The 13,556-nt window shown below is 39.4% G+C and overlaps 1 protein-coding gene across 3 annotated transcripts in view; it reads left to right on the top strand.

Annotated features, from left to right (window-relative positions):
* LOC143037620 (arginase, hepatic-like) overlaps positions 1-8,724 on the top strand; it is a 26,935-nt gene extending 18,211 nt beyond the window's left edge. For all 3 annotated transcript variants that reach the window (XM_076206139.1, XM_076206140.1, XM_076206141.1), the window contains exons 5-8: positions 2,436-2,593; positions 3,723-3,779; positions 4,605-4,786; positions 6,491-8,724. In XM_076206139.1, the coding sequence (XP_076062254.1) occupies positions 2,436-2,593; positions 3,723-3,779; positions 4,605-4,786; positions 6,491-6,678 (585 nt within the window). In that variant the 3' untranslated portion in view covers positions 6,679-8,724. The remainder of the gene's footprint in view (positions 1-2,435; positions 2,594-3,722; positions 3,780-4,604; positions 4,787-6,490) is intronic.
* Positions 8,725-13,556: the final 4,832 nt, after the last annotated feature.

Raw genomic sequence — 13,556 nt, 5'->3', positions numbered from 1 at the left:
AGGCAGATTGGAAAGAGTTCAGTAAGATAAAAGAAACAAAGAATAATGAAGGTTTACTGAAAATGTATAGTGTGGGGATGGATACATATGTACCAAAAATGAGAGAATCATAAAAAACGGAGAGGTTAAACAGAAAATGCGAGACAGCACGCGGAAAAATAAATAACAAAAAAGACAGTAGACAATACAAGAGTACAAGATGCGAACACAAAAGAACTAGAAGAGAGGAAGAAAAGAACTTGAAATTTGTGATATCAACAAATGCAAGATGAGCCTAATTTGCTTTATAGATTTGTAAATGGCAGGCTGAAACAGAGGAGTATCTAAGCTAAAAGTATATAGAGTAGTATACGAAGAAGGAAAAAAGGAAGCTGAAACGACAAATAAAATCTTCAATCGGTATTCGCCAAGTAGATTCATGAGAAGGAAGGTTACAGTATTGTTTCTTCTCTGAGTATCTTAGAAAATATAAAAGAAAAGAATACGCTTTATCGATTATAACAAGGACTTTGGTATGATAAGACATGAGCAAGATAATTTTTAAAAGGATTACAGATAGACATGAAGGATTTGAAAACCGTAAAGAATTTGTAATACCATAAACCCTCGATATAACGGATCTCGATATACCGGATACCGGATATAACGGACAAAATATCTGACTGGACAAACCCCCGTTATAGCAAGGGATCCTCGGTTATAACGGATCACCCTGTCAATGTTAAGAAAAGTGTTGCCTCTGGCCTTTTCTTGAGGGCTTTCAGGATTTGCAGTCCTCAATTTCTGGACCAAGAGATTGAGGGGATCAAATGTCAACTTGAGAAGTTGGCGTATCCACCTTGGTTTCTGGACCAAGCCCTCAGTAAGGCTAGGGCCAACCATTTTCTGGTGTGTGAAAGTCTGTGATCTAATTGAATAGATATGGGGAAAGAAACAGAAACAGAGGAACAAGGAAGAGGGTATGTAAAGGGGTGCGGTTTCTTTGTGAAATTTAACAACGAAACATTATGCTAAAGTTACGAAAATGGAGGAAAAATGGGAGAAGAAAACTTGTATTCGGTGCGACAAGGCCAACGAAAGTGAAGTGTTGCAATGTGATAAATGCGAAGGATGGTGCCATTGGAAATCTAAGAAATAGAATAATAATAATAATAATAATAATAATAATAATAATAATGATAATAATAATAATAATGATAATAATAATAATGATAATAATAATAATAATAATAATAATAATAATAATAATGATAACAATAACAACAATAATAATAATAATAATAATGATAATAATGATGATGATAATGATGATAATGATAATAGTAATGATAATATTGATAATAATAATGATAATAATAATGATAATGATAATAATAATGATGATAATGATGATAATGATAATAATAATGATAATAATAATGATAATAATAATGATGATAATGATAATAATGATAATGATAATAATAATGATATTAATAATGATAATAATAATGATGATAATGATAATAATAATGATAATAATAATGATAATAATAATGATGATAATGATAATAATGATAATGATAATAATAATGATATTAATAATGATAATGATGATAGTAATGATAATAATAATAATAATGATGATAATGATAATAATAAACCCGCACACGGAGATAGTAAGTCAGGAAGTTATGTTAAGGCTTTGTTACTAGTGTAGGAGTACAGTTGTAAGGTAAAACAGGACCTTGGGGGAATCCAAGACACTTATGGAGAGAAACGAGGTGAAAGGGGATCTGGGTAAACTGGTAAAATATCACTGAATGATAGCAAAGAATTATTACAAATACGAGGTGAAGATCATCAATACAGAATCAGAAAAAGGATGATGGTGGAATGGGAGCTAGAGATTGTTAAAAAGCAAAATGGGGAATTGAAGAAAAAAGATAGAAGAGCTAGATAATAATTAGAAGGCGAGGGAAAATGAGCTAGTGGAGACTGTGCCTAGAGGAATAATGGCAGAAATAGAAGAAAGGGAAGATAAATAAAGGAGAATAACATAGACATGTTCAATGTACCAGAGAGTGACAAGGAAACTCCACATGATAAATGGAGGACAGACATTTTTGTGACAAACTCGGGCACGACTCCCGTCTCCTGGCTCTGCAGGGATGCCATGCATGATAAATACGCCGGTTAGTGACCCATATTGGGTTTGGATGGCCATAGAGTTCATCTGTGCTTTTGGTGATTATCTTTTTCCTTGATCTGGGTGTCCAATACGGTTTAGTGGCCAACAATCCTACCATGAGACAGGTAGTACTGGGTTTTGTGGTACCAGTAGAAGGAAAACTTCCTCAACTGACATTAAGGATTCTTCAAATGTTACGGTGATTACTTCATATTTGCTGGACTCGTCAAAGTCACGTTTTTATTTTCATTCTTTTTTCTTTTAGCTCGTAACCCTCTGGATCGACGCCCATGCAGATATCAACACGGGTTCCTCGAGTGTTTCGGGCAACATGCACGGGATGCCCGTCGCCTTTCTTCTCCATGAAATGCAGCATCTCATCGAACCCGAACTGAAAGAGGATCCTAACTTCCCTGAGCCGAGGTAAGGTGGGCCACATAGATGAGACGCCTCTCCTTGTCGGGTGATGGTTGATGGTCATTGTGTGCTGTGTGAATAGTGTGCTCTTTTGCAGGATCGTTTAACCCAGTGGTTCCCAAACTGGTGGTAAATTGCCCCCGGGGGGTAATTTAAATTTTTTTCGGGAGTAATGGAAGGGTGACAAAAAGTAATCAGAATTCTGAAAATCAAGAAGCCAAGAATTCCTTAACTAGCTTCAAGCATGCAATTCCATCCATCCCACTGATGTTCTCTACGTATTTGTCAGTAGTCTTTAGAGATGCACAGTGTTCAAATACTGTATAACGAATAAACGAAAATTTCTCTTTATTTTTAATTCAGCTATATATGTTGATGTTGATTACATTTTGTGAAAGGGGTAACATGTTTAATGTGGCATGTCGAATTGTCCTGTGGGCAGGATTTATTGTGCTAATGGGACAGTAATTTTGTGGACAGTCGCGCCGCTGTTGTACATTATATTATATAATACTAATGACCCACTTTCGGAGAGGAATAAGCGAAAGTAAAAAGATCCGTATATTTCGATCACTAACTGTGATCGTCTTCAGCAGATGTGAATTACAGAGTGGAGAACAACAAGTATTTATACAGAAGTAGTGAGGTAAGCAGGAAGTTCCGGACGGGGGCTCAGGTCACGTGTCCGGCGTTGCGTGGACATTGGTGGATTTTGTCCACTGCTAATGTAGAAGGTAGCATTTTATTTATTGCCAAGGAGATTATACAATCTGGTGACCATTGGCCATAGGAAATATTATAATTTAGAAAATTATTGATTAAAGAGGATTCTATTATTTTTCTTCTGAAACTGCATTTAGATTTGTAGATTATTTCAGCATCGTCCCAATTTATTCGATGGTTTTTGTTGGCGACGTGCTGAAATACGCCGTATTTCAGCACGTCGCTATCAACTTTGTAATAGTTGAACTGAATAACATAAACAAGCAGGGCAGGATAACTGCCCAGTTAGTTCCAGTTTAAATTAATAAATCTAGAAACCAAGGTAACTATAATTCAATGGTTATATTTATATATTTTTTCCTTTCTTTCATAACTGCTTCCGTGCCGCTTCGCTTTGCCTGGATTCACGCAGCTTGAAGGCAGCCAATATCGTCTACCTGGGGCTACGTGACGTCGAAGCAGGCGAAAAGTAAGTACGCAAATGTCAGTACGGTTATCATATAGCCTTAAAGAATCGAATGGACTTGTTTTTCCTTAATTACATACATACATACATACAAGCATAATTATACATACACTTAATGGTTCCCAGTGAACAGATTAACATCTTTTCAACCACAATTCACTTTTAATTCCATGCCATCGCAGTCGAGCCTGACGAAAAGCTCGAAGGAAGCATATATGTGGAAATTTAAATGTGGTCGGGCCGAGGACTCGAACTCAGCTCCATGACAAAGTGTCAGTGATTTAGCCCATTGCGTCATCAAGATCTCTCTCTCTTGATAGCGCAATGTCACGTCCAAGGTGAGTTCGACCACATTTCAATTTCCATATATATGCTTCCTTCGGGCTTCTCGTCAGTCTCAACTGCAATGGCATGGAATTAAAAGTGAATTGTGGTTGAAAAGGTGGTATACAAACATAAATACATACAAAAAGACAGCGGCAAAGATTATGGGACACAAAACCTGTTATAAATACAGGAAATGGGAAGTTATGTAGGGGTTTATATAAGCGAATGTAGGGGTTTATATAAGTGAATGAAGTTTAATACTCAAACTAAAAACATTCCAACATTTAGCCACAAATTTGATAGGTGGGCACCGATCTGGAATAATGAATGGATAGAAAGAAGCAAAAATATAAATCCTGAGTAAACATTTTAGTAACCACTATATTGTAGTTGATAAATATATCTAGCAGATTTCAGTTATAACTGTTAACGAAGAGTGTTGTTAAACAGCAAAATATTAAGGATGAGATTCTTTATTCTAAGTTCTCACTCTATATGCAGGAAGGTTTTAGAGGACTTGGGTATCGTCAACTATGACATGCAAGCCGTCAGCAGACACGGCACCAAGGATGTTATCAGTCGAATCATTAAGCACCTCAACCTAGGACCTGACAGACCCCTTCACATCTCCTTCGACATCGACTCCCTAGATCCACTTGAGGCGCCGTCGACGGGAACACCGGGTAAGTACTCTAGCGATAAGTAAGGCGAGATGGTCAACTCCAGCCGTCTCCCCCTCCTTTATTCCTGTTTTCATATAAGGAGGTCAATACACTGGCACCTGCCATCTCACCTACTACAAAGAAGACACAGAGCACCTCATTCTAAAATGTCCCACATTAACAGTCCCTAGACAACAATACAGTATTTCTTTCTTGAGTGATATATAATCTTGCATGGTGCTCGTTCCTAGTTACTTGGGACATCAAGGTCTCCTGCTAGTGAGACTTTGGGCAGCAACTTAATTGATGAAGATTGTAGGGACGCACAGTTCCCTGTTTTGCATGTATATTCACACACAAGTTATTTTTCTATGTCCAGTAGTGGTGGAAGAAGAAAATGGGAAATGTAGAAGTACAGAGGGTAAACAACTTAAATGAGATGGATAAGGATATAGAGAAAAATACCAGAATCTGGGCAAAATGTGGGAGATGGTGAGGGATAGGGAAAAACTGTAATAGAAGAAGTATGGGCATGTTTCACAAGAAGGAAGAGATAAAGTGTGCAAAGATGGTATGTGGGTTGAGGATGATGAGAAGGAACAGAAGGATAGGCAGTGAATAATGGGAGGAAAAGGTGAGGACAGTGGTAGAAGAAAAGAAAAAACGAGTTTATGACAATTGGTTGCAAACTAGAACTTGAGCAGCATATAGCAGGTACAGAAAGATAAAAGTAGAAACAGAACTCAAGCTGAGGGAGGTAAAGAGGAGAGCATATCATAAAGGGGGGCAGGAGTTTGACAGATGGAAATAAAAATGTAAATAGTGTAGTGCTATGTTAATGGAAGTAAAGGTGGTAAAGGGAAGATGGGTAGAGTATTTCAGGAATTTACTGAATGTAAAGGAAATTAAGAAGGGATTAATTGTGACAGTGGAAGATATTAGGAAAATAGCTGTGACGAGAAAAATATGTGGCTATCGGAAATTATGAAATACCAAGAATACTGAATGTGGTGAAAGCCAGTGAAGCACATGGATTAGATGGGTGTCACATAGAGTATCTGGCAAAAGAAGGCACAGTGAAAGTGGATTGGCTAGTGGAGTTATTTAATGTGTGCCTAAGGGAGGACTGGAGAAATGCTTTTATAGTTCCACTTTACAAAGAAAAAAGGGGGAAAATATGAATGTAGTATTTTTAGAGCCATCAATCAGTTTAATGTAGTTGATAAAGCATATGAGAGGGTGATAACTAAGATGATAAGGAGGGGAACAAAGGGAGTAATTAAGGTTAATTGAAAAGATAAAGAGGAGGACAAAGGGAACAATAAAGGAAGAACAATGTAGGTTCAGAAAAGGGAAAATAATTTTGATTAGATATTGCCTTGAGTTTCACTAAATGGAAAATTTGCAGCTCAACTGACTGGCAATGGTCCTCGGATCCATCTTTGGAAAGAAACTTTAAGTTGTTGTTTGAGTTGTATTAATGTGAGACTGTTTCTCAGTCACTGGATGAAAGTGTTAGAGGAAGAGAAGCAGTCACCAGTTGTCTGCTCTCCATGGGAGAAAAAAAAAAAAAAAAAAAAAAAAAAAAAAAAAATCACCAACCCCCTCCCCTCCCACCTTTTGCAGTATATTTCATCAGTGTTAGTCATTGACATGAGTGTGCACATGGATGCGAGCATAACACTGCTCTCCAGCTTTCTACAGATTTTACATTTTCCCTTACAGTTCGTGGCGGCCTTATGCTGCGGGAGGTGCTGCAGTTGTTGGAGGCTGTACGGGAAGAGGGACACTTGTCGGCTGTGGACATCGTTGAAGTCAACCCAGAGCTGGGAAGCCACAGAGATGCACTCGGCACTGCCGATGCTGCCCGCTTGGTGGCACTGTCTCTCTTGTCGGGGTATCGTGGCTTCTGAGTAAGTTGATGGGTTGAGGATTAAGGTATTTGTATTTTGTCGCCAATAACAAGTGCTTTTATCCTTGGGGGCAATATCTATTGAAGAGGTGAAAACAGAGGTAATATAGGAGAGATTTAAGGAAAATAGAAAGGAGGGATAAAGATATGAGTATATTGGTGATAAAACATTTGTGAAAAAGTTATGAAGACACTAGCTGCCTCAGTAGCTACTGATGATGTGATAAGCACATGGATCTCATGTAAGGTTATGATGAGTTATTAATTCTTTAAATGATCTGGAATGCTCTAATAGTTATCAACTAAACATTAATGATGTTTTTAATAGCTTCCTAATATACTGGTATTGTGTGGTCACAAAGAATCTCATTATCACCATGGCTTTTGTTATATACATGAAAGGAAAGATAGTTGATATAGCACAGTGATCTGTATGAAATAAAGACATTACACAGCATGTTGCAAAGAGCTAGGTGGGGTTAGTTTGGATGTCATAAATGAACCAGTAATACTGCACAAAATTAAAAAAGTTATTATGCCCTGACAAACAGGAAAAAAGGGATTGGCATTAGGAATTATACATGTGTGTGTGTATACACACACACACACACACACACACACGCATGTATATATATAAATATATATATATATATATATATATATATATATATATATATACATATATATATATACACATGATTGTACAAAGAAGAAATTGTATGAAGGGGTGATTGTACCAACAGCATTACATAGGGCAGAGACTTGGAATTTAAAAGAAGCACGGAGGAAAAGTTTAGACATGTTTGAGATGAAATGTCTGAATATGGTAGGGGTTACTAGGTTGGATAGAGTGAGAAACGAGGTGAAGAGGAGAGCAGGAGCTGCCTAGTGTAGGCCTTATGGTCTCTTGCAGTCTCCTTCATTCTTATGTTCTTATGTAGGAGTGGAAAAGGAGATGGCAGATAGGGCTGATGAGTATTGGTATGGTTTGGGTACATGGAAAGAATGATTGATGAAAGATTAGTAAAAGAGGTGTGGAAGGCAGAGGTGTGGGGAGTGAACTTGAGGGAATGACTAAAAATGAGATGGATGGATGGGTTGGAGGGGATATTCAGCAAGAGGGAAATGTCTGTTGAGTAGGGAAGGGAGAAGGCAGGAGATAGGAGTGAATGGAGAGTGACTGTGTATAGATAATACTGTTATGTAAGGAAGGGAGGGGTGGAGGATGGGGTGCTTATGTGTGAATAATATTTTGATGCAGCCTAAAGGAATTTCTCTCTGTCTTCCCTCTTTTTCTACATGAGGGGACAGGGGGTGGGGGGTCACCAATTAAGTGAAGCAGCCTTACTATGGATGCACTGTGTCTTGCTACATTGCTTCTGACCCAGGGCAGTGGACGGGATACAGGGATGACCCATCATCCACAAGAAGCTAAGATGAGGTGGGAGGAAGAGTGGTGGATTGGAGTGGAATGGCTGGGAGTAGGTATGTGCCTTTGACTTGGCTACCTCTCTTATAAGGGGGAAAAAGCTCTTGTTTTATATATATATATATATATATATATATATACATATATACACACACACATGTATACATACATACATTATGCCCATTATCATGAGCTTAAGTTTGATAAGCGGCTGTTTTTTTTTTTTTTTTTTTTTTTTTTTTTTTTTTTTTTTCTCTCTCTCTCTACTTCAAAAGCATCAAAAGACATCCCAGGTAGCACGAAGGTTGATTGTATACAGGCATATTGACAGTTTATAGGATAGATAAATCATAACCTTCTGCTATGTATATGACAACTTTGTAATGATTTTGAAGTGAACTGGCAACTGTTTGGATAGGGCCAAACCTCTGAGTTGCATGTTTCTCTTTATTACATGTGGAACATTGGGGGTTAGGGGTAGAGGAACCCAAGATTAGGAATGTTTTCAAAGATTGTTGATATCTTCATATTAAAAAAAAAAAAAAATAATAATAATAATCCTACTGTCAGACCGCTCTGGAATGAAAAGAACTAAGTTTACATAAGTTCAAAGTCAAATACTCTTAAAGGAAAAGCATCTTCGGATTCTTTTCTTGAAAGACTACAAACCATATGCAGGTGGAAAGACATGGGGGTTGGGGAAAGAGAGTTTCAGAGCCCTCCAGTGTAAGAAAAGAGAGACGGAGCATACTGGTTGACTGTTGCAAAAGGTATTTGTACACAGAAAGGGTGAGATTGTTCTAAACATCTGTTGTTGGTGTTGTTGCTGTTGTTGTTGTTGTTGTTGTCGTTCCCTAGACTGTCTGTCCGAGCAGTCCCGTCTCCCCAAGGAATGCTACTGCTGAAACTGGGTTTTCCCACAAAACCTTTATAGAGTGTATGCTGTGTTGTTTGCGTGCATGAGTGTGTATAATGCAGTCTTCCATTATGTGTTGTATGGTATGGGGTGAAGTGTTACATCCTGGGCAGCTGTTCACAATGCGGTCATCCATCCTCTTCTGTTGTTGTGTTATCTCCCCCCAAGGATGGAAGTCATGCAACTACTGAGTTCAGAAAAGCAGTAACCATAAGAACACAGGTAGAAAAGAGGAAAGCTGGGCGCGTTCCTTGGTGTGTTCTGCTTTTATTTTGCCGCGGTTTGCACTTGCACGCTATTAAAGCAATATAGGTGCCGGTATAGTATGTAGCCTACACTTTTGGATGTGGCCTATGAAATTTTTCTTTAGTATGATATGTGGCCTACTGGACTTTTTTTCGGTGTGAAGCTGTCTCTTAAGCTTTAATGGTTTGGGAGCGCTAACAGCAGCCAAACCAAAGTGGAACGCAGGAAGGAATGCACCGAGGAATGCACCTAGCTCTGGAAAAGAGGTAAAGGTATAATATTGTCAATAAAAGAAACATTAATGAGACCTCATGTTTTGGACTACCTTCCTCAGAAATATTGAGTGAGTAGTCACCCCAAATAGGCATTTCTAATATCTCTCTCTCTCTCTCTCTCTCTCTCTCTCTCTCTCTCTCTCTCTCTCTCTCTCTCTCTCTCTCTCTCTCTCTGTCTCTCTCTCCTGTCTTTTTTATGCAACAAAACATCCATTATATACTGTATGCTTGGAGTATCATAAGAGCAATATCAAAGTTGATTAAAAAGCGAGGAGGATGGAACTGTGAATATGAAGCAAGGCTTTGGCAACTAATTATTCTAGAATTAGTTCAGCTTGAAGGCTTATCTAAGGATTACCAGAGGATGCCCTCATTCTGGTGTGTATCAAGGAATCCAAATTTCCTCTAGTTTCAATGTACTTATAAGGTCATACTTATGAACAATATTTTCCTTATACAATAAACTTCAAAGTACTGTATGTCGACATTTCTAGGTTTGATTTGACATTCCTTATTTCCTTCGGGCAATGTTTTTTGAACATCAGAAGAGAAGACAAGCTGCTGTTTCACAAAATGCGGAGCTAGGAGACCCTTTGTGCTTTTCTTCCTGAAGAAAAAACAACTACTGCTTCACCATTCCCTAGTGGTGCACCCTGGGTTCAACTATCGGTGAAATTGATGTAAAATGTGAGGCAGCTACTAAAACTGACAATATATTCAGTTCCAACCAGAACTTTGCTCCAACGCTTTAAAAATAACTTCATCCTTAACACTAATATCCCAGTCCTCTGGCGATGGTGCGTGATGGCAGGGGAAGGAGATGGCGATTCTCAATTTCACTATCACACCCGGGGTTGTCACCCTCTCGGACCGTACACCTCTCATCCTTGTCTTCACTGAGTCAAGCCTGCGGAACAGTCAGGCATACTGGGATGGCTTCAAAGAAACATTTTTGGAGTTTATTGGAAGGGAGATGGAGAGTGTTCTACCCTCAGTCATAAAGGAAGGATGGCGAAGACTCACGAACCTCGTCCAAATCTTCGTGAATTATATCCCAGAGTCACCCTACCCTCGTAACTAGGCCCTAACTCTCTCATATGAGGACGACACCAACCACCTCTGCAGACACAAATACACTACTGGGAGTAATAGACATCATGCAAGACACACTAGACCGGGCATATGCATGGGAGCAACAGTGGCACATTAAGACGAATGTGTCGAAGTGCGCTGCAACACGAACAACAAAACAATCGTCGAAATCCCTCTCGCCATAATTAACCTACACATTCCAACTAATGGCCAGGCCACCGTGGTGGAAAGCATGCTGGATCGTGCCCTGACCTGGGGTTCCTTGAGACATGCAATTTATCTTAAAGGTTACGCAAGGGTAAAGAGGTTGAGAAACGCTGGCCGGTAGTCCACAGTCCATTATCAACTCTACCTCGGAGACTAACACTATGCCACTGAAGAAAAGTCATCCAGAGAGCGAAAGCTAAAGCCACGCCGGGAAAGCTCAGGCGTTTCTCGACAGCGTCCATCGTCGTTAAACGTCGTCTGTACTCGGTAATAGTCAGACCGATAATGTGCCAGTCTCCTGGATCAAGCCAGATGGCATGCACTTGAAATACTCCTATCATTGACCTTCAGAACGTCGCCTTCCGATTCATCACGGACACGAACTGGAACAACTTCAGAACCTCTGAATCACTACACCACGTCGCTAACATTCGTCCATTAAACCAGCACAACCACACCACACCACACCACACCAAACACCTCAAAAGACTTCACGACAAACACGAACACCTGATACGCCACATCACTCCCCATGGCTCCTGAGCCACAACACATACTGTAATCAATATCCAGAGCTGGGCGCGTTCTTCGGTGCGATTCGCTTTAGTTTGGCTGCGGTTAGCGCTTCCAAACTATTGAAGCAAAACAGGTGCCGGTATAGTATATTGCCTACCTTTTGGATGTGGCCTACGAAAACTTTCTTTGGTATAGTATGTGGTTTACCGGACTTTTATTTCGGTATGAACCTGTCTCTTAAGCTTTAATAGTTTGGGAGCTCTAACCGCGGTCAAACTAAAGCGGAACGCACCGAGGAACGCGCCCGGCTCTGTTAATATTCATAAAAAATGCTCAGTGGCTCTTACTACCTTTTATACAAAACTATCTTTTCATTTTCCTACAGACTTCTCTTCCCCTTCCCTCAAACACCGATCCCGTGAGAGCGGGTGGTCTTTGCTGTGTAGACCAACGTTCCTCTCAACCTTAGGGTTCCCCGGAACCCTAAGGTTCCGCAAAAGAGATAAGCTAATGCACTTTTGATTTTTTATCTAATTTCATATACGTAATATAATTAAACACGCACGACATATTCCTGGTGATTCTATTAATAAAACATAGACATCATCCTATCTAACCTATTATTACGATGAAAATAAATTGAGAAAGATATGGTGTATGTTTTTTTTTTTTTTTTTTGCTAATTTTTTTTTGTGTGTGTGTGTGTGTGTGTGTGTGTGTGTGTGTGTGTGTGTGTGAGCATGTTTGTGTATGTGTGCATGTGAATGTGTATGAGTGTACTTTGTGTGTGTGTGTGTGCACGCGCGCGTGTGTATGTGGGAGTGCGCGTGTGGGCGTGAATGCGTGTACAATTGTAGTCTCGTGTATATTTATCTATGTATATGCATAGGTCAAGAGAGTGTGTGTGTGTGTAACTTGCATTAATAATAAGGTGCTGATATTAATTTGTTTGTGTGTGTGTGTGAACATGTTTGTGTATGTGTGCATGTGAATGTGTTGAGTGTACTTTGTGCGTGTGTGTGCGCGCGCGTGTGTGTGTGGGAGTGCGCGCGTGTGTGTGATTCACTTTGGTCTTTGGATCACGTGCAGGACTCGTGATCGACAGCTATTTCCCACCCGGAAGAGAGCTCAGAGCTCGTATGACCGATCTAAGGGTAATATTGCGACCTTACACGGACACACACACCTAACTGCCCGCCCACGAAAGTTGGGGTAACCACCCGCAGCGCAGCGATACTGAAATTATTTCAGCCCTGGTCAGGATTCGAACCCGGACCGCCGTAGTGGCAGGCGAGAACTCTACCACTGCGCCACGAGTGTGTGTGTGTGTGTGTGTGTTTGCGTATGTGCTATTTACGCATTTTTATCATTTAACTATACTTATGCATTTTTTCTGCATCCGACCTAGTTAGGACCAAACGGTCTCCTGTCGGCATGCTCCACCTTTGTAATTCTTTGTGAAAGAAGGGAACAGAATCTTAAAAACACAAGTAGAATTAAAAAACGACAACATTATGGCAGGTAATAATCTTCCTCATCCTATTTTCCAACTTTCTATCAAGATTCCTGCCATCTGGAGGATGTTCAAAAACATGTTACCCAAAGTTATCCATAGATGACGTTTTGTCTTCAGAGTAACATAATCAGAAATATTTGAAACAATAAACAAATAAATAAACAAGTAAATAAATAAATAAATAAATAAAATGTAAAACAAGAAATGCGCAGCGACAATGATAAACACAAATACGACACATCAATAATCGCAGATGACCTTGCACAAATGGACGCAATAGACGAAAGCACAGTGATGACTGTTTATTTACACCACGGATCTATCCTCTTTCTTCTATCGTATGAAAACAGCTTGACCTCCACAAAATTGGCAGGGTGGTGGTGGTGGAAGGAGAGAGAGAGAGAGAGAGAGACGGTGCCTTCCCACCCATAACGAACAGTGAAGCAGCGCAATGCACGAGGTCATGTTAGATGGATATTGATTGCCAGAGCTTTCGAGCCACTACCTGGTCTTTCCCATGACTATACGACGTCCACCCCACCTCTTTTCTCTTTCTCTTTTTATTTGTTTATCTGTTTATTACGTATGTCTATTTATTTGTTTATTCCTTTTCTATTAATTTGTTTATCTATTCATTTATCTATTAATGTATTTATTCATTTGTTTATTTTTTCACTTATTC

This window comes from Oratosquilla oratoria, chromosome 22 (assembly GCF_046742065.1).
Source record: "Oratosquilla oratoria isolate Oo_2021 chromosome 22, ASM4674206v1, whole genome shotgun sequence".
Lineage (NCBI taxonomy): Eukaryota > Metazoa > Arthropoda > Malacostraca > Stomatopoda > Squillidae > Oratosquilla > Oratosquilla oratoria.
The sequence above is the reverse complement of the archived record's forward strand: the minus strand, read 5'-3'. Positions and strand labels throughout refer to the sequence as shown.